Source organism: Salvelinus fontinalis, chromosome 37 (assembly GCF_029448725.1).
Source record: "Salvelinus fontinalis isolate EN_2023a chromosome 37, ASM2944872v1, whole genome shotgun sequence".
NCBI classification, from domain to species: Eukaryota; Metazoa; Chordata; class Actinopteri; order Salmoniformes; family Salmonidae; genus Salvelinus; species Salvelinus fontinalis.
The window spans coordinates 28,988,491-29,014,534 of NC_074701.1; the positions used below are offsets into that span (position 1 = coordinate 28,988,491).

At 49.3% G+C, this 26,044-nt stretch overlaps 1 protein-coding gene across 9 annotated transcripts in view; it reads right to left on the minus strand.

Moving 5' to 3' along the window:
- Nucleotides 1–26,044, minus strand: part of LOC129836479 (mitogen-activated protein kinase kinase kinase kinase 3-like) — a 97,134-nt gene that overhangs the window by 34,919 nt on the left and 36,171 nt on the right. For all 9 annotated transcript variants that reach the window (XM_055902733.1, XM_055902738.1, XM_055902732.1 and 6 more), the window contains 8 exons: nucleotides 9,314–9,404; nucleotides 8,982–9,046; nucleotides 8,565–8,620; nucleotides 8,434–8,481; nucleotides 8,279–8,321; nucleotides 7,932–8,004; nucleotides 7,574–7,705; nucleotides 7,400–7,462 (listed from right to left, as the gene is read on the minus strand). In XM_055902733.1, coding sequence (XP_055758708.1) covers nucleotides 7,400–7,462; nucleotides 7,574–7,705; nucleotides 7,932–8,004; nucleotides 8,279–8,321; nucleotides 8,434–8,481; nucleotides 8,565–8,620; nucleotides 8,982–9,046; nucleotides 9,314–9,404 — 571 coding nt within the window. The remainder of the gene's footprint in view (nucleotides 1–7,399; nucleotides 7,463–7,573; nucleotides 7,706–7,931; nucleotides 8,005–8,278; nucleotides 8,322–8,433; nucleotides 8,482–8,564; nucleotides 8,621–8,981; nucleotides 9,047–9,313; nucleotides 9,405–26,044) is intronic.

Here is a 26,044-nt window from a genome sequence, read left to right on the forward strand (position 1 = left end):
GGGAGGGGATACAGTAGCCTATGCTTCAGAGGGGGGAGGGGATACAGTAGGCTATGCTTCAGAGGGGGGAGGGGATACAGTAGACTATGCTTCAGAGGGGGGAGGGGATACAGTAGCCTATGCTTCAGAGGGGGGAGGGGATACAGTAGGCTATGCTTCAGAGGGGGGAGGGGATACAGTAGCCTATGCTTCAGAGGGGGGAGGGGCCACAGTAGCCTATGCTTCAGAGGGGGGAGGGGCCACAGTAGCCTATGCTTCAGAGGGGGAGGGGCCATAGTAGCCTATGCTTCAGAGGGGGGAGGGGATACAGTAGCCTATGCTTCGGAGGGGGAGGGGCCATAGTAGCCTATGCTTCGGAGGGGGAAGGGGCCACAGTAGCCTATGCTTCAGAGGGGGGAGGGGATACAGTAGCCTATGCTTCAGAGGGGGGAGGGGATACAGTAGCCTATGCTTCAGATGGGGGAGGGGATACAGTAGCCTATGCTTCAGAGGGGGGAGGGGATACAGTAGGCTATGCTTCAGAGGGGGGAGGGGATACAGTAGACTATGCTTCAGAGGGGGGAGGGGATACAGTAGCCTATGCTTCAGAGGGGGGAGGGGATACAGTAGGCTATGCTTCAGAGGGGGGAGGGGATACAGTAGCCTATGCTTCAGAGGGGGGAGGGGCCACAGTAGCCTATGCTTCAGAGGGGGGAGGGGCCACAGTAGCCTATGCTTCAGAGGGGGAGGGGCCATAGTAGCCTATGCTTCAGAGGGGGGAGGGGATACAGTAGCCTATGCTTCGGAGGGGGAGGGGCCATAGTAGCCTATGCTTCGGAGGGGGAAGGGGCCACAGTAGCCTATGCTTCAGAGGGGGGAGGGGATACAGTAGCCTATGCTTCAGAGGGGGAAGGGGCCATAGTAGCCTATGCTTCGGAGGGGGAAGGGGCCACAGTAGCCTATGCTTCAGAGGGGGGAGGGGCCACAGTAGCCTATGCTTCAGAGGGGGGAGGGGATACAGTAGCCTATGCTTCAGAGGGGGAGGGGCCACAGTAGCCTATGCTTCAGAGGGGGGAGGGGATACAGTAGCCTATGCTTCAGAGGGGGAAGGGGCCATAGTAGCCTATGCTTCGGAGGGGGAAGGGGATACAGTAGCCTATGCTTCAGAGGGGGAAGGGGCCATAGTAGCCTATGCTTCGGAGGGGGAAGGGGATACAGTAGCCTATGCTTCAGAGGGGGAAGGGGCCATAGTAGCCTATGCTTCGGAGGGGGAAGGGGATACAGTAGCCTATGCTTCAGAGGGGGAAGGGGCCATAGTAGCCTATGCTTCAGAGGGGGAAGGGGATACAGTAGACTATGCTTCAGAGGGGGAAGGGGATACAGTAGCCTATGCTTCAGAGGGGGAAGGGGCCATAGTAGCCTATGCTTCAGAGGGGGAGGGGGCTACAGTAGCCTATGCTTCAGAGGGGGAAGGGGCCATAGTAGCCTATGCTTCAGATGGGGAAGGGGATACAGTAGACTATGCTTCAGAGGGGGAGGGGATACAGTAGCCTATGCTTCAGAGGGGGGAGGGGATACAGTAGGCTATGCTTCAGAGGGGGGAGGGGATACAGTAGACTATGCTTCAGAGGGGGGAGGGGATACAGTAGCCTATGCTTCAGAGGGGGGAGGGGATACAGTAGGCTATGCTTTAGAGGGGGGAGGGGATACAGTAGCCTATGCTTCAGAGGGGGGAGGGGCCACAGTAGCCTATGCTTCAGAGGGGGGAGGGGCCACAGTAGCCTATGCTTCAGAGGGGGAGGGGCCATAGTAGCCTATGCTTCAGAGGGGGGAGGGGATACAGTAGCCTATGCTTCGGAGGGGGAGGGGCCATAGTAGCCTATGCTTCGGAGGGGGAAGGGGCCACAGTAGCCTATGCTTCAGAGGGGGGAGGGGATACAGTAGCCTATGCTTCAGAGGGGGGAGGGGCCACAGTAGCCTATGCTTCAGAGGGGGGAGGGGATACAGTAGCCTATGCTTCAGAGGGGGAAGGGGCCATAGTAGCCTATGCTTCAGAGGGGGAGGGGCCACAGTAGCCTATGCTTCGGAGGGGGAAGGGGATACAGTAGCCTATGCTTCAGAGGGGGAGGGGCCACAGTAGCCTATGCTTCGGAGGGGGAAGGGGATACAGTAGCCTATGCTTCAGAGGGGGAAGGGGCCATAGTAGCCTATGCTTCGGAGGGGGAAGGGGATACAGTAGCCTATGCTTCAGAGGGGGAAGGGGCCATAGTAGCCTATGCTTCGGAGGGGGAAGGGGATACAGTAGCCTATGCTTCAGAGGGGGAAGGGGCCATAGTAGCCTATGCTTCGGAGGGGGAAGGGGATACAGTAGCCTATGCTTCAGAGGGGGAAGGGGCCATAGTAGCCTATGCTTCAGAGGGGGAAGGGGATACAGTAGACTATGCTTCAGAGGGGGAAGGGGATACAGTAGCCTATGCTTCAGAGGGGGAAGGGGCCATAGTAGCCTATGCTTCAGAGGGGGAGGGGGCTACAGTAGCCTATGCTTCAGAGGGGGAAGGGGCCATAGTAGCCTATGCTTCAGATGGGGAAGGGGATACAGTAGACTATGCTTCAGAGGGGGAGGGGATACAGTAGCCTATGCTTCAGAGGGGGGAGGGGATACAGTAGGCTATGCTTCAGAGGGGGGAGGGGATACAGTAGACTATGCTTCAGAGGGGGGAGGGGATACAGTAGCCTATGCTTCAGAGGGGGGAGGGGATACAGTAGGCTATGCTTTAGAGGGGGGAGGGGATACAGTAGCCTATGCTTCAGAGGGGGGAGGGGCCACAGTAGCCTATGCTTCAGAGGGGGGAGGGGCCACAGTAGCCTATGCTTCAGAGGGGGAGGGGCCATAGTAGCCTATGCTTCAGAGGGGGGAGGGGATACAGTAGCCTATGCTTCGGAGGGGGAGGGGCCATAGTAGCCTATGCTTCGGAGGGGGAAGGGGCCACAGTAGCCTATGCTTCAGAGGGGGGAGGGGATACAGTAGCCTATGCTTCAGAGGGGGGAGGGGCCACAGTAGCCTATGCTTCAGAGGGGGGAGGGGATACAGTAGCCTATGCTTCAGAGGGGGAAGGGGCCATAGTAGCCTATGCTTCAGAGGGGGAGGGGCCACAGTAGCCTATGCTTCGGAGGGGGAAGGGGATACAGTAGCCTATGCTTCAGAGGGGGAGGGGCCACAGTAGCCTATGCTTCGGAGGGGGAAGGGGATACAGTAGCCTATGCTTCAGAGGGGGAAGGGGCCATAGTAGCCTATGCTTCGGAGGGGGAAGGGGATACAGTAGCCTATGCTTCAGAGGGGGAAGGGGCCATAGTAGCCTATGCTTCAGAGGGGGAAGGGGATACAGTAGACTATGCTTCAGAGGGGGAAGGGGATACAGTAGCCTATGCTTCAGAGGGGGAAGGGGCCATAGTAGCCTATGCTTCAGAGGGGGGAGGGGATACAGTAGACTATGCTTCAGAGGGGGAAGGGGATACAGTAGCCTATGCTTCAGAGGGGGAAGGGGCCATAGTAGCCTATGCTTCAGAGGGGGAAGGGGATACAGTAGCCTATGCTTCAGAGGGGGAAGGGGATACAGTAGCCTATGCTTCAGAGGGGGAAGGGGCCACAGTAGCCTATGCTTCAGAGGGGGAGGGGCCACAGTAGCCTATGCTTCAGAGGGGGGAGGGGATACAGTAGCCTATGCTTCAGAGGGGGAAGGGGCCATAGTAGCCTATGCTTCAGAGGGGGAGGGGCCACAGTAGCCTATGCTTCGGAGGGGGAAGGGGATACAGTAGCCTATGCTTCAGAGGGGGAGGGGCCACAGTAGCCTATGCTTCGGAGGGGGAAGGGGATACAGTAGCCTATGCTTCAGAGGGGGGAGGGGATTCAGTAGCCTATGCTTCAGAGGGGGGAGGGGATACAGTAGCCTATGCTTCAGAGGGGGAAGGGGATACAGTAGCCTATGCTTCAGAGGGGGGAGGGGATACAGTAGCCTATGCTTCAGAGGGGGAAGGGGATACAGTAGCCTATGCTTCAGAGGGGGGAGGGGCCACAGTAGCCTATGCTTCAGAGGGGGGAGGGGCCACAGTAGCCTATGCTTCAGAGGGGGAGGGGCCATAGTAGCCTATGCTTCAGAGGGGGGAGGGGATACAGTAGCCTATGCTTCGGAGGGGGAGGGGCCATAGTAGCCTATGCTTCGGAGGGGGAAGGGGCCACAGTAGCCTATGCTTCAGAGGGGGGAGGGGATACAGTAGCCTATGCTTCAGAGGGGGAAGGGGCCATAGTAGCCTATGCTTCGGAGGGGGAAGGGGCCACAGTAGCCTATGCTTCAGAGGGGGGAGGGGCCACAGTAGCCTATGCTTCAGAGGGGGGAGGGGATACAGTAGCCTATGCTTCAGAGGGGGAAGGGGCCATAGTAGCCTATGCTTCAGAGGGGGAGGGGCCACAGTAGCCTATGCTTCGGAGGGGGAAGGGGATACAGTAGCCTATGCTTCAGAGGGGGAGGGGCCACAGTAGCCTATGCTTCGGAGGGGGAAGGGGATACAGTAGCCTATGCTTCAGAGGGGGAAGGGGCCATAGTAGCCTATGCTTCGGAGGGGGAAGGGGATACAGTAGCCTATGCTTCAGAGGGGGAAGGGGCCATAGTAGCCTATGCTTCAGAGGGGGAAGGGGATACAGTAGACTATGCTTCAGAGGGGGAAGGGGATACAGTAGCCTATGCTTCAGAGGGGGAAGGGGCCATAGTAGCCTATGCTTCAGAGGGGGGAGGGGATACAGTAGACTATGCTTCAGAGGGGGAAGGGGATACAGTAGCCTATGCTTCAGAGGGGGAAGGGGCCATAGTAGCCTATGCTTCAGAGGGGGAAGGGGATACAGTAGCCTATGCTTCAGAGGGGGAAGGGGATACAGTAGCCTATGCTTCAGAGGGGGAAGGGGCCACAGTAGCCTATGCTTCAGAGGGGGGAGGGGATACAGTAGCCTATGCTTCAGAGGGGGAAGGGGATACAGTAGCCTATGCTTCAGAGGGGGGAGGGGATACAGTAGCCTATGCTTCGGAGGGGGAGGGGCCATAGTAGCCTATGCTTCGGAGGGGGAAGGGGCCACAGTAGCCTATGCTTCAGAGGGGGGAGGGGATACAGTAGCCTATGCTTCAGAGGGGGAAGGGGCCATAGTAGCCTATGCTTCGGAGGGGGAAGGGGCCACAGTAGCCTATGCTTCAGAGGGGGGAGGGGCCACAGTAGCCTATGCTTCAGAGGGGGGAGGGGATACAGTAGCCTATGCTTCAGAGGGGGAAGGGGCCATAGTAGCCTATGCTTCAGAGGGGGAGGGGCCACAGTAGCCTATGCTTCGGAGGGGGAAGGGGATACAGTAGCCTATGCTTCAGAGGGGGAGGGGCCACAGTAGCCTATGCTTCGGAGGGGGAAGGGGATACAGTAGCCTATGCTTCAGAGGGGGAAGGGGCCATAGTAGCCTATGCTTCGGAGGGGGAAGGGGATACAGTAGCCTATGCTTCAGAGGGGGAAGGGGCCATAGTAGCCTATGCTTCAGAGGGGGAAGGGGATACAGTAGACTATGCTTCAGAGGGGGAAGGGGATACAGTAGCCTATGCTTCAGAGGGGGAAGGGGCCATAGTAGCCTATGCTTCAGAGGGGGGAGGGGATACAGTAGACTATGCTTCAGAGGGGGAAGGGGATACAGTAGCCTATGCTTCAGAGGGGGAAGGGGCCATAGTAGCCTATGCTTCAGAGGGGGAAGGGGATACAGTAGCCTATGCTTCAGAGGGGGAAGGGGATACAGTAGCCTATGCTTCAGAGGGGGAAGGGGCCACAGTAGCCTATGCTTCAGAGGGGGGAGGGGATACAGTAGCCTATGCTTCAGAGGGGGAAGGGGATACAGTAGCCTATGCTTCAGAGGGGGAAGGGGATACAGTAGCCTATGCTTCAGAGGGGGAAGGGGCCACAGTAGCCTATGCTTCAGAGGGGGGAGGGGATACAGTAGCCTATGCTTCAGAGGGGGAAGGGGATACAGTAGCCTATGCTTCAGAGGGGGGAGGGGATACAGTAGCCTATGCTTCAGAGGGGGAAGGGGATACAGTAGCCTATGCTTCAGAGGGGGGAGGGGATACAGTAGCCTATGCTTCAGAGGGGGGAGGGGATACAGTAGCCTATGCTTCAGAGGGGGAGGGGATACAGTAGCCTATGCTTCAGAGGGGGAAGGGGATACAGTAGCCTATGCTTCAGAGGGGGAAGGGGATACAGTAGCCTATGCTTCAGAGGGGGAAGGGGCCACAGTAGCCTATGCTTCAGAGGGGGGAGGGGATACAGTAGCCTATGCTTCAGAGGGGGAAGGGGATACAGTAGCCTATGCTTCAGAGGGGGGAGGGGATACAGTAGCCTATGCTTCAGAGGGGGAAGGGGATACAGTAGCCTATGCTTCAGAGGGGGAGGGGATACAGTAGCCTATGCTTCAGAGGGGGAGGGGGATACAGTAGCCTATGCTTCAGAGGGGGAAGGGGATACAGTAGCCTATGCTTCAGAGGGGGAAGGGGATACAGTAGCCTATGCTTCAGAGGGGGAAGGGGATACAGTAGCCTATGCTTCAGAGGGGGAGGGGATACAGTAGCCTATGCTTCAGAGGGGGAGGGGGATACAGTAGCCTATGCTTCAGAGGGGGAAGGGGATACAGTAGCCTATGCTTCAGAGGGGGAAGGGGATACAGTAGCCTATGCTTCAGAGGGGGAGGGGATACAGTAGCCTATGCTTCAGAGGGGGAGGGGGATACAGTAGCCTATGCTTCAGAGGGGGAAGGGGATACAGTAGCCTATGCTTCAGAGGGGGGAGGGGATACAGTAGCCTATGCTTCAGAGGGGGGAGGGGATACAGTAGCCTATGCTTCAGAGGGGGGAGGGGCCACAGTAGCCTATGCTTCAGAGGGGGAAGGGGATACAGTAGCCTAAACATGCACATACACAGACAAACATTTTCAGCTTGCAGACATATGTTTCTGAGTGACAGAGTGAGGACTTTGCATAGGCGCTTTGTTGCATTTTTTTGTGGGACTAGAAAAAATGCCTGGAACGTAAAGAACGTTCCCGTGTGTCTCAGTTGGTAGAGCATGGGGTTGTGGGTTCGATTCCCACGGGGGACCAGTACGGGGGAGAAAAGCATGAAAATGTATGCACGCACTACGACAAGTCGCTATGGATAAGAGCTTCTGCTAAATGACTAAAATGTAAATTAACCAGTTCCCAGCCTTTTAAATAATGGTTTCATTCCAGTACTGATCACTTTCATTCCAGGTTCCGTTCCTTGAAAATGTTTGATCTTTTCCGGTTTTCAGTTCTGTTCCCTGAACAGTTTCCAATCCCTGCTATTCACAGAGGAGAACATGAACACTTACCACTTCACTTTGTCTTTCAATTTGGGCGGCTGGAAATTACTCTTTGTCATCAAGAAAAGGGCCCTGGAAAGTAAGAGAATAGACTTGGTTGGTAGAACAAAAAGTACAAGAAATATCCAGCATCACATCACATTGTCAAGGCTTCATTCACACATCCCCCAGCACACATACTACCTCATGGGGTGCAGGTCAAACATAGGAGGCTGCAGCTCTGCCAGCTCAATGGCAGTGATGCCCACGGCCCAGATATCACACAGCTGGTTGTAGCCTCCCTTCCTCTCCACTGCTGCCACCTCTGGAGCCATCCTGAGAGGAGGGAGAGGGAAGAAATAGAAGAGTACTTAACATCAGTCATGAACCAATTAATCATTGTGAGTCAATCAATTCCAGCCATAACACTAATCATAACACTGTCCAGAGCAATATGAATGGTCTGTCACATCCTTAGATCAATAAGTCAATTAACCACACCATCATGTCAGAGCCCATCCAGAGTGTGACACCGAGGGGAGGGACCAGGGGTGAAGCTCACCAGTATGGAGTTCCAATGAAGGACTTCCTCTTAGCCAGCGTGGCAGTGATCTGTGCTGATACACCAAAGTCAGCTAAGGAGAAAGAGGGGAAATTAAGAGAAAATTAGCAAAAGATAGAGGTATTGTGAGATCTTATTCTAATACAGTAGGTAGCTTAGGCTGCGTTTAGACAGGCTCTAGCCAGATCTGATTTGAAAAGATCTGATGTGATTGGCCAAAAGACCAATTAGTGGCAAAAAAATATCTGAATTGGGCTGCCTGTGTGAACGCAGCCTAAGTAGTCAAGGTGAGGCTTTGGGAACTGATATCTGGTTGATGGGAAAGCAATGGTTGTCCAAGACCTTACCTAATTTCACATAGCCGTTGTCTGTCAATAGAATATTTGCTCCCTATGAGAAAAAGTTATAGGGTCAGGCAAAAAATAACCACACCAAACAAGGTTTGAAAGTCAATCGACTCTACTTGAAAGCACGCTTATTGCCATCATTGACATGGCATTACCTTAATGTCTCTGTGCATTTTGCCTTTGTTGTGGAGATAGTACAAACCCTGTAAGGGAGAAAACAACATATCACAAATTCTTAGTCAATCTGACCCCTAGATTCACACGTCAGCAGGGGGAAAAAACGTACCTGAAGGGTTTCCCGTGACATATACGCAATCTGAGACTCGGACAGAGGCCCAGTCACTGGAGAGGAGGGAGAAAGAGGGCAGAATTTAAGAGCAAGGCAAAGTATCTGAAGCATTTCATACACAAGTTTGAGATCAACACCAGATGTTTGACTTACGAGTGCTATTTACTGTGCTGGCTGGCTATGACAGCTTAAGTGGGAGAGTAGAAAGAGTGTGGATATTGATTGTAACAAGCTTTCATCTATTGTGCTTTATGGTCTGTTTTTAGATGAAAACACAGCTATTCTATTAGGGTGACTGTGAGCATGGGTGAATGCATAGGTCACCACAGTGTGAGTGACTTTGTGAATGTGGGAATGGGTGTGTGCTTGAAGAGACTATGTGTGTGTGTGTGTGTGTGTGTGTGTGTGTCCTACCGTGATAAATATCCTGCAGAGATCCTCCTCCGCAGTACTCCATGCTGATCCATAATTTATCTCTCCTGAAGGAGAAGGGAAGTGATACACTCACTGTCAATATCCCTCTCAACAGACCACAATATAGCAAGACTGGGACAGCACGACTCACAGCATCAATCAGACAACAAGTCTCGATTAGACCAAAGACGGACATTTTAGCTGTACTTTAAATTTTGCAAAACGACAACATAGACAATTTCATGCCTGAAATATCTGTATCATTTGAGTCCAACTTCAGAGAGTTGTAAAACTGTCTATCCATACCGGATCTATCAGTATGTCAGTCTTACCGGAGATAGCTGCCGAAGTAGGCCACGATGTTGGAGTGTTTGCAGTCCTTCATCACAATGATCTCCTGCTGCACCACCTCAAAGTCCTCACCTGTTAATCAAACAGTCAGTCATCCGATCAGTTACATGTTCAGGCCACAAAGCACTAGCCTGGTGGCTAGATCATGTTCAGGCCATAAAGCATTAGCCTGGTGGCTAGATCATGTTCAGGCCACAAAGCACTAGCCTGGTGGCTAGATCATGTTCAGGCCACAAAGCACTAGCCTGGTGGCTAGATCATGTTCAGGCCATAAAGCATTAGCCTGGTGGCTAGATCATGTTCAGGCCATAAAGCATTAGCCTGGTGGCTAGATCATGTTCAGGCCATAAAGCATTAGCCTGGTGGCTAGATCATGTTCAGGCCATAAAGCATTAGCCTGGTGGCTAGATCTGTTTGTGCTTTAGCCACATCCACGTGACAGGTTGTTCTCATGCCATACAACGATAGAAAAGCTAGCTTAAGCATAAACAGACACGGCTACCAGACCAACACAGCCAAGCATTCGTCGCAACATACAGACACCAAGACATGAAATCTTTTCAAATTCAAGCAGATGGTAAACATGATAGAACTTGTTTTGATCATCATTAGGTTGTGCGCTAGTGGAGGCTGTAGTGTCTACAGGAAATATATTGATGCAGTAATTGAAAGCAGCGCTAACTGCATCAAATCCAGCTATTTTAGAACGCCTTCAAACACTGGGACATGTCTAAGAGCCCAGGCTTATATGAAATGACAGCACACCTCAGCATGGATAAAATAGCTAAAAAGACAATCATTTCAGTGGTGTGCCAGCTTAAAAATATATCTTATTCAAATGTAAAATTACTGTTTCAGTTGCTTCATCTATACTGTAAAAGTGAAATCAGTGAGACACTTGCATCCATCCACACTCAGAACCATCTCTGACAGATTGCTTTTGACAACATTAAGAATGGCTGTGGGTGAATATTGTAGAGTTGGCTTCTGCATACATAGGCTTAGCATACATAGGCTTACATAGTCCATGGATCAAGATTACCTTTGCACCCTTCGAGCTCTGACACCGAGGTGAAGTTCTACCGTCTGATGGATACCCTGGCTGTGGCTTTCAAGGTTTTATCTGGGTGTCGAGCCCCTCAGATATGTGACTGTCGAAGCAAATTAGTGCCCTTCCTGACCCATACCGCGAAAGCAAATCTCTGTTACTATGGTAATGAGTCTGACCCAAGGCCCCAGCAGCTATATTGACAGGAAGTGTAGAAACACAGTGGACAAAAAGGCATAGAGCTGCAATCGTTCACGTAAGCCTTAAAAACAAGTTATGCATAGAGGTTTATCCCTTTCCAGTCACTAAAACCTGCTATGAATTCATGTGGGTCAATGGCCAAATGATTAATCCTTGCATAACTACCTATATCCTGCTAGCGCCCTGAGCAGGGATAGAGCCACACAGCTTGCTAAGTGCTATCACATGGTAGGCTAGGCTATATCATCCAGCTAAACCAGTGTTTACACCCGGACGCTGCAGCATGACAGCTTGATTCTGCGTCGAAGATGGCTCTGATGGGTGACTGTCCTCCTCACTCAGTGGCGTGTATTCATGGATGCCAAGGGAAGTCAGGGTTCCCCCCAAAAAATAGACCAAAAATAAATAACGAAAATGAATCTTTCGTCTCTGTTTCATAATTTTCCTTCAATTCGCAAGAGGCTGAATTGTATCTCACAGGAGAAAGCATCCGAACGAGCGAAACAGCGCCTCCTTACGTGTAGACCATCTACAGTGCATTCGGAAAGGATTCAGACCCCTACACTTTTTCCACATTGTGTTACGTTACAGGCTTATTCAAAAATACACTGCTCAAAAAAATGAAGGGAACACTAAAATAACACATCCTAGATCTGAATGAATGAAATATTCTTATTAAATACTTTTTTCTTTACATAGTTGAATGTGCTGACAACAAAATCACACAAAAATGATCAATGGAAATCAAATTTATCAACCCATGGAGGTCTGGATTTGGAGTCACACTCAAAATTAAAGTGGAAAACCACACTACAGGCTGATCCAACTTTGATGTAATGTCCTTAAAACAAGTCAAAATGAGGCTTAGTAGTGTGTGTGGCCTCCACGTGCCTGTATGACCTCCCTACAACGCCTGGGCATGCTCCTGATGAGGTGGCGGATGGTCTCCTGAGGGATCTCCTCCCAGACCTGGACTAAAGCATACGCCAACTCCTGGACAGTCTGTGGTGCAATGTGGCGTTGGTGGATGGAGCGAGACATGATGTCCCAGATGTGCTCAATTGGATTCAGGTCTGGGGAACGGGCAGGCCAGTCCATAGCATCAATGCCTTCCTCTTGCAGGAACTGCTGACACACTCCAGCCAAATGAGGTCTAGCATTGTCTTGCATTAGGAGGAACCCAGGGCCAACCGCACCAGCATATGGTCTCACAAGGGGTCTGAGGATCTCATCTCGGTACCTAATGGCAGTCAGGCTACCTCTGGCGAGCACATGGAGGGCAGTGCGGCCCCCAAAAGAAATGCCACCCCACACCATGACTGACCCACCGCCAAACCGGTCATGCTGGAGGATGTTGCAGGCAGCAGAACGTTCTCCACGGCGTCTCCAGACTCTGTCACGTCTGTCACATGTGATCAGTGTGAACCTGCTTTCATCTGTGAAGAGCACAGGGCGCCAGTGGCGAATTTGCCAATCTTGGTGTTCTCTGGCAAATGCCAAACGTCCTGCACGGTGTTGGGCTGTAAGCACAACCCCCACCTGTGGACGTCGGGCCCTCATACCACCCTCATGGAGTCTGTTTCTGACCGTTTGAGCAGACACATGCACATTTGTGGCCTGCTGGAGGTCATTTTGCAGGGCTCTGGCAGTGCTCCTCCTTGCATAAAGGCGGAGGTAGCGGTCCTGCTGCTGGGTTGTTGCCCTCCTACGGCCTCCTCCACGTCTCCTGATGTACTGGCCTGTCTCCTTTTAGCGCCTCCATGCTCTGCACACTACGCTAACAGACACAGCAAACCTTCTTGCCACAGCTCGCATTGATGTGCCATCCTGGATGAGCTGCGCTACCTGAGCCACTTGGGTGGGTTGTAGACTCCATCTCATGGAGTCTCATGGAGTCTGCTCATAAACAACTTCCGGCGCCAACCGAGATGGCCGCGTCGCTTCGCGTTCCTAGGAAAATATGCAGTTTTTTTGTTTTTTTATGTGTTATTCCTTACATTGGTACCCCAGGTAATCTTAGGTTTCATTACATAGTCGGGAGGAACTACTGAATATAAGAGCAACGTCAACTGACCATCGTTACAACCAGGAATATGACTTTCCCGAAGCGGATCCAGTGTTTTGCCTTCCACCCAATACAATGGATCTGATCCCAGCCGGCGACCCTAAGCGACGCCGTAAAAGGGGCAAACGAGACGGTCTCCTGGTAGGGCTTCGGAGACGGGCACATCGCGCTCCACTCCCTAGCATACCACTCGCCAATGTCCAGTCTCTTGACAATAAGGTTGATGAAATCCGAGCAAGTATAACATTTCAGAGAGACATCAGAGATTGTAACGTTCTCTGCTTCACGGAAACATGGCTCACTCAAGAGACGCTAACGGAGTCGGTGCAGCCAGCTGGTTTTTTCAAGCATCGCGCCGACAGAAACAAACATCTTTCTGGTAAGTAGAGGGGTGGGGTTGTATGCCTTATGATTAACGAGACGTGGTGTGATCATAACAACATACAGGAACTCAAGTCATTCTGTTCACCTGATCTAGAATTCCTCACAATCAAATGTCGACCGCATTATCTACCAAGGGAATTCTCTTCGATTATAATCACAGCCGTATATATTCCCCCCCAAGCAGACACATCGATGGCCCTGAACGAACTTTATCTGACTCTTTGTAAACTGGAAACCACACACTCTGAGGCTCCATTCATCAAAGCTGGGGATTTTAACAAGGCTAATCTGAAAACAAAACTCCCTAAATTCTATCAGCATATCGATTGTGCTACCAGGGCTGGTAAAACCTTGGATCATTGTTATACTAACTTCCGCGACACATATAAGGCCCTCCCCCGCCCTCCTTTCGGAAAAGCTGACCACGACTCCATTTTGTTGCTTCCAGCCTACAAACAGAAACTAAAACAACAAGCTCCCTCGCTCAGGTCTGTTCAACGCTGGTCCGACCAATCTGATTCCACGCTTCAAGACTGCTTCGATCACGTGGATTGGGATATGTTCCGCATTGCGTCCAACAACAATATTGACGAATACGCTGATTCGGTGAGCGAGTTCATTAGAAAGTGCATTGACGATGTCGTACCCAAACCAGAAACCGTGGATTGATGGCAGCATTCGCGTGAAACTGAAAGCGCGAACCACTGCTTTTAACCAAGGCAAGGTGACCTGAAACATGACCGAATACAAACAGTGTAGCTATTCTCTCCGCAAGGCAATCAAACTAGCTAAGTCCCAGTATAGAGACAAAGTAGAGTCGCAATTCAACAGCTCAGACACAAGAGGTATGTGGCAAGGTCTACAGTCAATCACGAATTACAAAAAGAAAACCAGCCCCGTCGCGGACCAGGATGTCTTGCTCCCAGACAGGCTAAATAACTTTTTTGCTCGCTTTGAGGACAATACAGTGCCACTGACACGGCCCGCTACCAAAACCTGCGGGCTCTCCTTCACTGCAGCCGAGGTGAGAAAAACATTTAAACGTGTTAACCCTCACAAGGCTGCAGGCCCAGACGGCATTCCCAGCCGCGTCCTCAGAGCATGCGCAGACCAGCTGGCTGGTGTGTTTAAGGACATATTCAATCAATCCTTATCCCAGTCTGCTGTTCCCACATGCTTCAAGAGGGCCACCATTGTTCCTGTTCCCAAGAAAGCTAAGGTAACTGAGCTAAACGACTACCGCCCCGTAGCACTCACTTCCGTCATCATGAAGTGCTTTGAGAGACTAGTCAAGGACCATATCACCTCCACCCTACCTGACACCCTAGACCCACTCCAATTTGCTTACCGACCCAAAGACGACGCAATCGCAACCACACTGCACACTGCCCTAACCCATCTGGACAAGAGGAATACCTATGTGAGTATGCTGTTCATCGACTACAGCTCAGCATTTAACACCATAGTACCCTCCAAACTCGTCATCAAGCTCGAGACGTGCAACTGGGTCCTGGACTTCCTGACGGGCCGCCCCCAGGTGGTGAGGGTAGGTAACAACATCTCCACCCCGCTGATCCTCAACACCGGGGCCCCACATGGGTGCGTTCTGAGTCCTCTCCTGTACTCCCTGTTCACCCACGACTGCGTGGCCATGCACGCCTCCAACTCAATCATCAAGTTTGCGGACGACACTACAGTGGTAGGCTTGATTACCAACAACGACGAGACGGCCTACAGGGAGGAGGTGAGGGCCCTCGGAGTGTGGTGTCAGGAAAATAACCTCACACTCAACGTCAACAAAACAAAGGAGATGATTGTGGACTTCAGGAAACAGCAGAGGGAGCACCCCCCCTATCCACATCGACGGGACAGTAGTGGAGAAGGTGGAAAGTTTTAAGTTCCTCGGTGTACACATCACGGACTAACTGAATTGGTCCACCCACACAGACAGCGTTGTGAAGAAGGCGCAGCAGCACCTCTTCAACCTCAGGAGGCTGAAGAAATTCGGCTTGTCACCAAAAGCACTCACAAACTTCTACAGATGCACAATCGAGAGCATCCTGTCGGGCTGTATCACCGCCTGGTACGGCAACTGCTCCGCCCACAACCTTAAGGCTCTCCGGAGGGTAGTGAGGTCTGCACAACGCATCACCGGGGGCAAACTACCTGCCCTCCAGGACACCAACACCACCCGATGTCACAGGAAGGCCATAAAGATCATCAAGGACAACAACCACCCAAGCCACTGCCTGTTCACCCCGCTATCATCCAGAAGGCGAGGTCAGTACAGGTGCATCAAAGCAGGGACCGAGAGACTGAAAAACAGCTTCTATCTCAAGGCCATCAGACTGTTAAACAGCCACCACTAACATTTAGTGGCCGCTGCCAACATACTGACTCAACTCCAGCCACTTTAATAATGGGAATGGATGGAAATTATGTAAACATGTACCACTAATTTTTTTGAGCAGTGTATATAAAATTGTGTTTTTTCCTCATAAATCTCAACAATAACCCATAATGACATTAAAACATTTAAAATGTTGCAATTTGTAAAAAATACAAAACTGAAATATTACATTTACATAAGTATTCAGAACCTTTACTCAGTACTTCTTTGAAGCACGTTTGGCAGCGATTACAGCCTCGAGTCTTCTTGGGTATGACGCTACAAGCTTGGCACACCTGTATTTGGGGAGTTTCTCCCATTCTTCTCTCCAGATTCTCTCAAGCTATGTCAGGTTGGATGGGGAGTGTCGCAGCACAGCTATTGTCATGTCTCTCCAGAGATGTTCGATCGGGTTCAAGTCCGGTCCCTGGCAGGGCCACTCAAGGGCATTGAGACTTGTCCCGAAGCCACTCCTACATTGTCTTGGCTGTGTGCTTAGGGTCATTGCCCAGTCTGAGGTCCTGAGTGCTCTGGAGCAGGTTTTCTTCAAGGATCTCTCTGTACTTTGCTCCGCTCATCTTCCCCTCGATCCTGACTAGTCTCCCAGTCCCTGCCACTGAAAAACATCCCCCCAGCATGCTGCCACCACGCTTCACCGTTGGAATGGTGCCAGATGGAGGCCACTGGGTTCTTACAGACGTTTAATGCTGCAGAAATGTTTTGGTACCCTTCCCCAGATCTGTGCCTCAACATAATCCTGTCTCGGAGCTCTACGGACAATTCCTTCAACCTCATGGATTGGTTTTTGCTCTGACATGCACGGTCAATGATGGGACCTTATATAGACAGGTGTGTGTCTCTTCAAATCATGTTCAATCATTTGAATTTACCACAGGTGGACTCCAGTCAAGGATCATCGTCTTGGGCTCAACTTCGAGTCTCATAGCAACGGGTCTGAATACTTACGTAAATAAGGTATCTGTTTTTTATACATTTGCAAACATTTCTAAAAACCTGTTTATGATTTGTCATTATGGGGTAGTGTGTGTAGATTGATGAGGAAAAAAACAATTCAATACATTTTAGAATAAGGCTGTAACGTAATAAAATGTGGAAAAAGTGAAGGGGTCTGAATACTTTCCGAATGCACTGAATTTAAAAAGTATTTAAAAAAATTGCCAATCAGTGTTGAGCTAAACAGAGCGAGCTCAACTGTGAATGGTCTTGGCGCACCAAAAAAAAAAAATTAAGGGAAGCCAGCTTGGATTTGGCATCACTCCTATCAAATCCCATTGAGAGCATACGTCATTGACAGAAAAACTGGAATTGTTGCATCTTGTTGTGTTGTTGTCTTCCTAGCCAGCTAGCTAAAATTGTCCCTTTCCTAATTAGCCATGGGTGGAGATAGGGATTTGGACTTGAGGTTTTACTTAATTTTCCGTACTGGCAAATTATTATAATGGAGATTCTGCTCCTACCATTAATTCATACGTTGTTGTGCCCCTGACCTGAGAGGATGGGAGTTCAATATGTAGCTAGAAGTAGAAGGCTAATACTAGCTAGCTAACATTGCCCATAAATGGAAGTTAGGCTAGCAAGCAAGAATTTTAGCCAGGTAGCCTAGAACAACAAAAACTAAAAGTGGGTACTGTATGACATAGTCAGACCATTTCGTCAACATGAAAGAGAGGCGGAAGGCATTGGCGTTTCTCTACAAGTAGGGTGAGTTAACATGTTTTTCTACTTGCACGAACGCACACAGAGACATCAGAAACATGGACAGCCACATATTTAGCTTACGTTGATTGGACTAAGTTGTTTTTGGTATCTTATAGTTGTCACTAAATTAGACTAAGCAGAGTTGATTTGATGATGTTGAAATGTTGAAGTTGAAATGGTGCTGGAATCGTGGAGGCAGCTCCTGTTATCTTTGTGACTTGCGGTAACTCTCTGTGGTTCTAAATCAATAGTTGTTTAGTGATGAAAACATTCACTTGTTTGACCATGCTGTAGGTAAAGTAACTGTCTGTTACTGTACATGAAATATGTTTTGTGGACTTCACTGGACAGAGGTTGCTATCCGGTTTTGTGATAAAATAAAGGTGTGGTTGAATTTATTCTGCCACTGTCTTCTTATTGTCTCTGCCTTTAGGTCTATATAGGCATACGGACTAACGCAAGGTCGCAAGGCATGTGGACTAACACGTCATAGAACAAACAAAGCCATTATCACAACACATGGGATGTAATTTGGCTTTTGGGGGGGGGGGGGGCTTTGGTTCCCCAGTGATTTTACCCACGCACCACTACGGTCCTCACGTCACCTCTCAAGGATAACAAAGGGCAACACAAAAGGGAAAATAAGGGCAAACCATAGGCTACAGCACAGAGGCCAAAGGAGGACTGTGGGCAAAATCCTGAATGACATCCTAGCGCAGTTTACAAACTTTTGCTTCAATCAGAATTGATGTGTCAATAAGATATTGACATGAAAATTGTGAGTTGTGTACAGAGAACTCTTAGGACTCAACCCTGGGAGAAGTCATCTCAATCTGAAGATGAAGTAAACAGTGCTGTGTTTTAAGGCTTCCATTGTTGTCCTTTAGTGCCTGCTGAAAACGACTGGTACACCGGTGCAATGGCTTATCAAATCAAGCTCAAGGTTTTGCCTCTGAAATCCAGACCCAGCCTTTCAGACGCTCAGACTGCATGAATCACATTCCAGTCAACCAATCAGTGAAGACTGAGCCAAACCCCTCACTGATGCTTAGCAGTACAAAACACTTTGTTCTGGCATACATTCACTACTAGAACAGACCATTCACTATGTAAACCCATAAACCCTGAAGCTACAGTGCCCTCGGAAAGTACTCAGACCCCTTGACTATTTTTCAAATTTTGTGGTATATGGTCTGATATACCACGGCTGTCAGCCAATCAGCATTCAGGGCTCGAACCACCCGGGTTATAATCCATAGTAGCCTATTCACTGATAAGATTCAAATAGATCTTTATCACACACACGTGTGATTGTTATTCAATGACCCAAGCTTTACCACAGTCAATCCTGACATGTTCTGATGGGTGTGCCAGTCCAAACGGCAAAACATATAATTTCCTGATGGTTCTATAGGGACTGTATTGCGTTTCATTAGTCTGATTCCATTAGCAGTTTGACTGCAGAACGCTGATGCTGGTAGTAGACCTTGGGTAATACAGGTCCTGCCTCCTGACAAAGTAGTCAAAACAAAGAGTCAAACTTTCTTCTAAATAAAAAGTTGTGGCAGCAGCGTTTGTTGGAGCAGTGAGTCATGTAAGGATTTGCATTTGTAGGGTGGATGTGAAAAACACCCCATTTCATCTGCTTATTCCAACTTACTGTTTGAGAACTGTCTGAAGTCAAAGCTAAAATACCTTTTCTCAAAGCCAAGCAACTCAGTTGTCAACAGAAGGAAAGTTTGAGGAAAACCTTGAAGCACGTAAGCAAATGCACAAGTCTGAAGCATGACATTTCCATATCTCCTAAAGCCAGACTCCATAAGCGTGTCCTGTAGTCATCACTTTGTGTATAGATCTCAAAGCCGGGGAATAACACATACAAGAGGGTAGCGCGCACACACACACACACACCCCACCTACTTAGAAGCACAGACATTTGAAAACACACACACACACACACACACACACACACACACACACACACACACACACACACACACACACACACACACACACACACACAAGCAATAGGGAACAGAGACAATGGAAAGAATGTGATAAGTACAGCGCTTCGAACACACTTAAGAGAAATCTAAAAATAAAGTGCTTGTTCTAGTGAACAATAACACATTCCTCTGACTGTGACCACTGCATTTCCATGGAGCGTGCGTCCACATTGGCCTTTCTATAGGACAATCAGCCTGACTGCTAGCCTAGCGACACAACACACACAGAGAGACAGAAAAATAACAAACCCCAGATAATCGTTCCCCTCTGTTAATGTTAATATGCGGCTAACAGTTGAACATTAACAACATTGTGAATGTGTGTAAGAGAAATCAAATAAAAGAGATAATTTCTTCCCGTTATGTTATAGGTGTAGTATATAACCTCAATGAGTTTAAGACAGGTTAGGCTAATGCTAGGATATCAAACACAATGCTATTGAAAACTTCTGGCTGTCAGCTCTTTTACCCACATTTAGGTTATGGCTCTAGGTTTTCCCACGGGGCATGACAACTACACATGCCGCACAACAATACAGTCAGAAATTGTTGAGTTTCCATACAGGTTTTAAAGGGAGAGGTGAGCATTTTACATTCAAATCATTTAGCAGTCGCCCTTATCCAGAGAGACTTACACTTAGTGCATTCATCTTAAGATAGCTATGTGAGACAACCACATTTCACAGCCATAGTAAGTACACTTTTCCTCAAAGTAGCTTTCAGCAAAGTCAGAGCTAATAACCCATGTGCTGGTCAGTCTAGCTTCACAAACTGTATGGGACAGCACAGACTGCTAGGACGGCAGGTAGCCTAGCGGTTAAGAGCGTTGGGCCAGTAACTGAAAGGTTGCTGGTTTGAATCCCTGAGCCGACTAGGTGAAAAATCTGCCGAGGTGCCCTTGAGCAAGGCACTTAACCCTAATTGCTCGCTTACGTTTGATAAATTAATAAAATGTCAAGTTAAAATATCTCAGATGGGAAGCAATGATGCAGTGTGCGGAAGGGAAAACTGGTGTGTGCGTGCGGCTTTAGCATAGTCAACACTGCACCAATGCATTCTGCAGGCCTGAGGCGGCACAGTCCGTATCAAGCAGCTCCATAACTGTAATCGCTCTCAGGGTGACCATGTCACGTAAACCAGATGCTCATAAATCAAAAGCAGAAACAAACTAAATGTTTATAGTTCCATCTAATTCATGAATTCAATGTACTGTGAACAAAGAATCCAGACTGAAATCATGACCGACGAGAGAAAAGCATAAAAGGTGTTCATTAGACTGTTAAATTGTAAAGACGGAGACAAGATGATGGCCATGTCCGAAATGAACAGACCATTCCCCATGTTTCAGCATTTTACAAATTCATTTCAATGCCAATTAAAGCAATGTGGGAAAAAATGTAATGCTTCCCAATGTCTTATCTGGTACCTATCATACGTTGGGTGCGTTCCAACCCCTCATATCTCTTTATATATTTAAAGTGATGCAGCACAGTTTTTGTATAATTTGAGCCAGTAGTTTAGAAAGTAGCACTCACGAGTCAAAACGGGTCTCCCAAAGTGATTAAGATCCTGTTCAGGCTCTTAAGCACTATTAGGCCTAAAATAAATGAAACCAGGGTTGCAAAATTATAGTAACTTTCCCAAAATTACAGCAATCTGGAAAACCAGGGAATTTGGGAAAAATTACTGGAATTTTGCAACCCTAACAGACACATCAGGACACCCCTAACAGACACATTAGGACACCCCTGACAGACACATTAGGACAACCCTAACAGACACATCAGGACACCCCTAACAGACACATTAGGACACCCCTAACAGACACATCAGGACACCCCTAACAGACACATCAGGACAACCCTAACAGACACATCAGGACACCCCTAACAGACACATCAGGACACCCCTAACAGACACATCAGGACACCCTTAACAGACACATTAGGACACCCCTAACAGACACATTAGGATAACCCTAACAGACACATTAGGACACCCCTAACAGACACATTAGGACACCCCTAACAGACACATTAGGACACCCCTAACAGACACATTAGGACACCCCTAACAGACACATCAGGACACCCCTAACAGACACATCAGGACACCCCTAACAGACACATCAGGACACCCCTAACAGACACATCAGGACACCCCTAACATACACATCAGGACACCCCTAACAGACACATCAGGACAACCCTAACAGACACGTCAGGACACCCCTAACAGACACGTTAGGACACCCCTAACAGACACATCAGGACAACCCTAACAGACACATCAGGACACCGCTAACAGACACATCAGGACACCCCTAACAGACACATCAGGACACCCCTAACAGACACATCAGGACAACCCTAACAGACACATCAGGACACCCCTAACAGACACATCAGGACACCCCTAACAGACACGTTAGGACACCCCTAACAGACACATCAGGACAACCCTAACAGACACATCAGGACTACCCAAACAGACACATTAGGACACCCCTAGCAGACACGTTAGGACACCCCTAACAGACACGTTAGGACACCCCTAACAGACACATTAGGACACCCTTAACAGACACGTTAGGACACCCCTAACAGACACGATAGGACACCCCTAACAGACACATTAGGACACCCCTAACAACCATAACAGACACATCAGGACAACGCAAACAGACACATTAGGACACCCCTAACAGACACATTAGGACACCCCTAACAGACACGTTAGGACACCCCTAACAGACACATTAGGACACCCCTAACAGACACGATAGGACACCCCTAACAGACACGATAGGACACCCCTAACAGACACGATAGGACACCCCTAACAGACACATTAGGACACCCCTAACAGACACATTAGGACACCCCTAACAGACACATTAGGACACCCCTAACAGACACATCTGGACAACCCTAACAGACACATCTGGACACCCCTAACAGACACATCAGGACACCCCTAACAGACACATCAGGACACCCCTAACAGACACATTAGGACACCCCTAACAGACACATTAGGACAACCCTAACAGACACGTTAGGACACCCCTAACAGACACGTTAGGACACCCCTAACAGACACGTTAGGACACCCCTAACAGACACATTAGGACACCCCTAACAGACACATTAGGACACCCCTAACAGACACGTTAGGACACCCCTAACAGACACGTTAGGACACCCCTAACAGACACGTTAGGACACCCCTAACAGACACGTTAGGACACCCCTAACAGACACGTTAGGACACCCCTAACAGACACGTTAGGACACCCCTAACAGACACGTTAGGACACCCCTAACAGACACGATAGGACACCCCTAACAGACACGATAGGACACCCCTAACAGACACGATAGGACACCCCTAACAGACACGATAGGACACCCCTAACAGACACGATAGGACACCCCTAACAGACACGATAGGACACCCCTAACAGACACATTAGGACACCCCTAACAGACACATTAGGACACCCCTAACAGACACATTAGGACACCCCTAACAGACACATTAGGACACCCCTAACAGACACATTAGGACACCCCTAACAGACACATTAGGACGCCCCTAACAGACACATTAGGACACCCCTAACAGACACATTAGGACACCCCTAACAGACACATTAGGACACCCCTAACAGACACAGCAGGACACCCCTAACAGACACATCAGGACAACCCTAACAGACACATCAGGACACCCCTAACAGACACGTTAGGACACCCCTAACAGACACATCAGGACAACCCTAACAGACACATCAGGACACCCCTAACAGACACATCAGGACAACCCTAACAGACACATCAGGACAACCCTAACAGACACATTAGGACACCCCTAGCAGACACGTTAGGACACCCCTAACAGACACATTAGGACACCCCTAACAACCCTAACAGACACATCAGGACAACGCAAACAGACACATTAGGACACCCCTAACAGACACATTAGGACACCCCTAACATACACATTAGGAAACCCCTAACAGACACATCAGGACACCCCTAACAGACACGTTAGGACACCCCTAACAGACACATCAGGACACCCCTAACAGACACATCAGGACACCCCTAACAGACACATCAGGACACCCCTAACAGACACATCAGGACACCCCTAACAGACACATCAGGACACCCCTAACAGACACATCAGGACACCCCTAACAGACACATCAGGACACCCCTAACAGACACATCAGGACAACGCAAACAGACACATTAGGACACCCCTAACAGACACATTAGGACACCCCTAACAGACACATTAGGACACCCCTAACAGACACGTTAGGACACCCCTTACAGACACGTTAGGACACCCCTAACAGACACGTTAGGACACCCCTAACAGACACGTTAGGACACCCCTAACAGACACATTAGGACACCCCTAACAGACACATTAGGACACCCCTAACAGACACATTAGGACACCCCTAACAGACACATCAGGACACCCCTAACAGACACATCAGGACAACCCTAACAGACACATCAGGACAACCCTAGCAGACACGTTAGGACACCCCTAACAGACACATTAGGACACCCCTAACAACCCTAACAGACACATCAGGACAACGCAAACAGACACGTTAGGACACCCCTAACAGACACGTTAGGACACCCCTAACAGACACGTTAGGACACCCCTAACAGACACGTTAGGACACCCCTAACAGACACGTTAGGACACCCCTAACAGACACGATAGGACATCCCTAACAGACACATTAGGACACCCCTAACAGACACATTAGGACACCCCTAACATACACATCAGGACACCCCTAACAGACACATCAGGACAACCCTAACAGACACATCAGGACACCCCTAACAGACATGTTAGGACACCCCTAACAGACACGTTAGGACACCCCTAACAGACACATCAGGACAACCCTAACAGACACATCAGGACACCCCTAACAGACACATCAGGACAACCTAACAGACACATCAGGACAACCCTAGCAGACACGTTAGGACACCCCTAACAGACACATTAGGACACCCCTAACAACCCTAACAGACACATCAGGACAACGCAAACAGACACATTAGGACACCCCTAACAGACACATTAGGACACCCCTAACAGACACATTAGGACACCCCTAACAGACACATTAGGACACCCCTAACAGACACGTTAGGACACCCCTAACAGACACATTAGGACACCCTTAACAGACACGTTAGGACACCCCTAACAGACACGATAGGACACCCCTAACAGACACATTAGGACACCCCTAACAGACACATTAGGACACCCCTAACAGACACATTAGGACACCCCTAACAGACACATTAGGACACCCCTAACAGACACGTTAGGACACCCCTAACAGACACATCAGGACACCCCTAACAGACACATCAGGACAACCCTAACAGACACATCAGGACACCCCTAACAGACACATCAGGACACCCCTAACAGACACATCAGGACACCCCTAACAGACACATCAGGACACCCCTAACAGACACATCAGGACACCCCTAACAGACACATCAGGACACCCCTAACAGACACATCAGGACACCCCTAACAGACACATCAGGACAACGCAAACAGACACATTAGGACACCCCTAACAGACACATTAAGACACCCCTAACAGACACATTAGGACACCCCTAACAGACACATTAGGACACCCCTAACAGACACATTAGGACACCCCTAACAGACACATTAGGACACCCCTAACAGACACGTTAGGACACCCCTAACAGACACGATAGGACACCCCTAACAGACACATTAGGACACCCCTAACAGACACATTAGGACAACCCCTAACAGACACATTAGGACGCCCCTAACAGACACATTAGGACACCCCTAACAGACACATTAGGACACCCCTAACAGACACGTTAGGACACCCCTAACAGACACGTTAGGACACCCCTAACAGACACGTTAGGACACCCCTAACAGACACATTAGGACACCCCTAACAGACACATTAGGACACCCCTAACAGACACATTAGGACACCCCTAACAGACACATTAGGACACCCCTAACAGACACATTAGGACAACCCTAACAGACACATTAGGGGGAAAAACACATTGATTAAATTCATAGCAATTGTATTGAAAAACTGAGTGAACTACTTTCTTCAGGTTAAACCAGGGTTTCTCAAAGTCACACCTGCAGCCCCCCCCCCCCCCCCCCCCCCCAGGGCAAAAAGCAAAACGTGCACGCCTTGGGGTCTCCAGGACTGTTTGGGAAACCCTGGGTTAGATGTACATCAAGGGACAAGGCCTACAGACAATAGAGGCACAGTTGTAGTCTAAAAGTATATTGGTACAGTAGACAGACTAGGCTGCTCCCTCACCAATCATCAGCTGCATCTCTTAAGAGGATGCCATCAAAATACGAGGAGATTCCCTCCACTTGAACTGAAAAGCTGACACAAGGATGTCACCTTGTAAATTTAGCCTAATCCTCTTTGTGACGCAATAATTGTTAATGTGCGCAACAAAATGATATTCACAGTGTGCATGAAAAATAAAGACATGCATCCAACTGTAGTGATAAAGATATGCGTGTGTATTGCATACACGGGCACAGAAACACACATTTAGGTGGCAGCTTGGTAGCGTCTGTGGTTGTTTGCAGATAGAATGTTCTATGGAGGAGGAAGCGGAAACTGGGACACTGCGTGTGCTGCATGTTATGTTGTTTGGCTCGCAAGCTGTGCTCTAGACTTGGGGAAATGATTGGAATGTAGCCTAGCAGCACACATTCACTTCCATTAAAGGGCTTTGGAAATTACACTCAAACTGAAATGAGACAGAAAATAAACACTTTAGGAGGAGAGACAAGGGG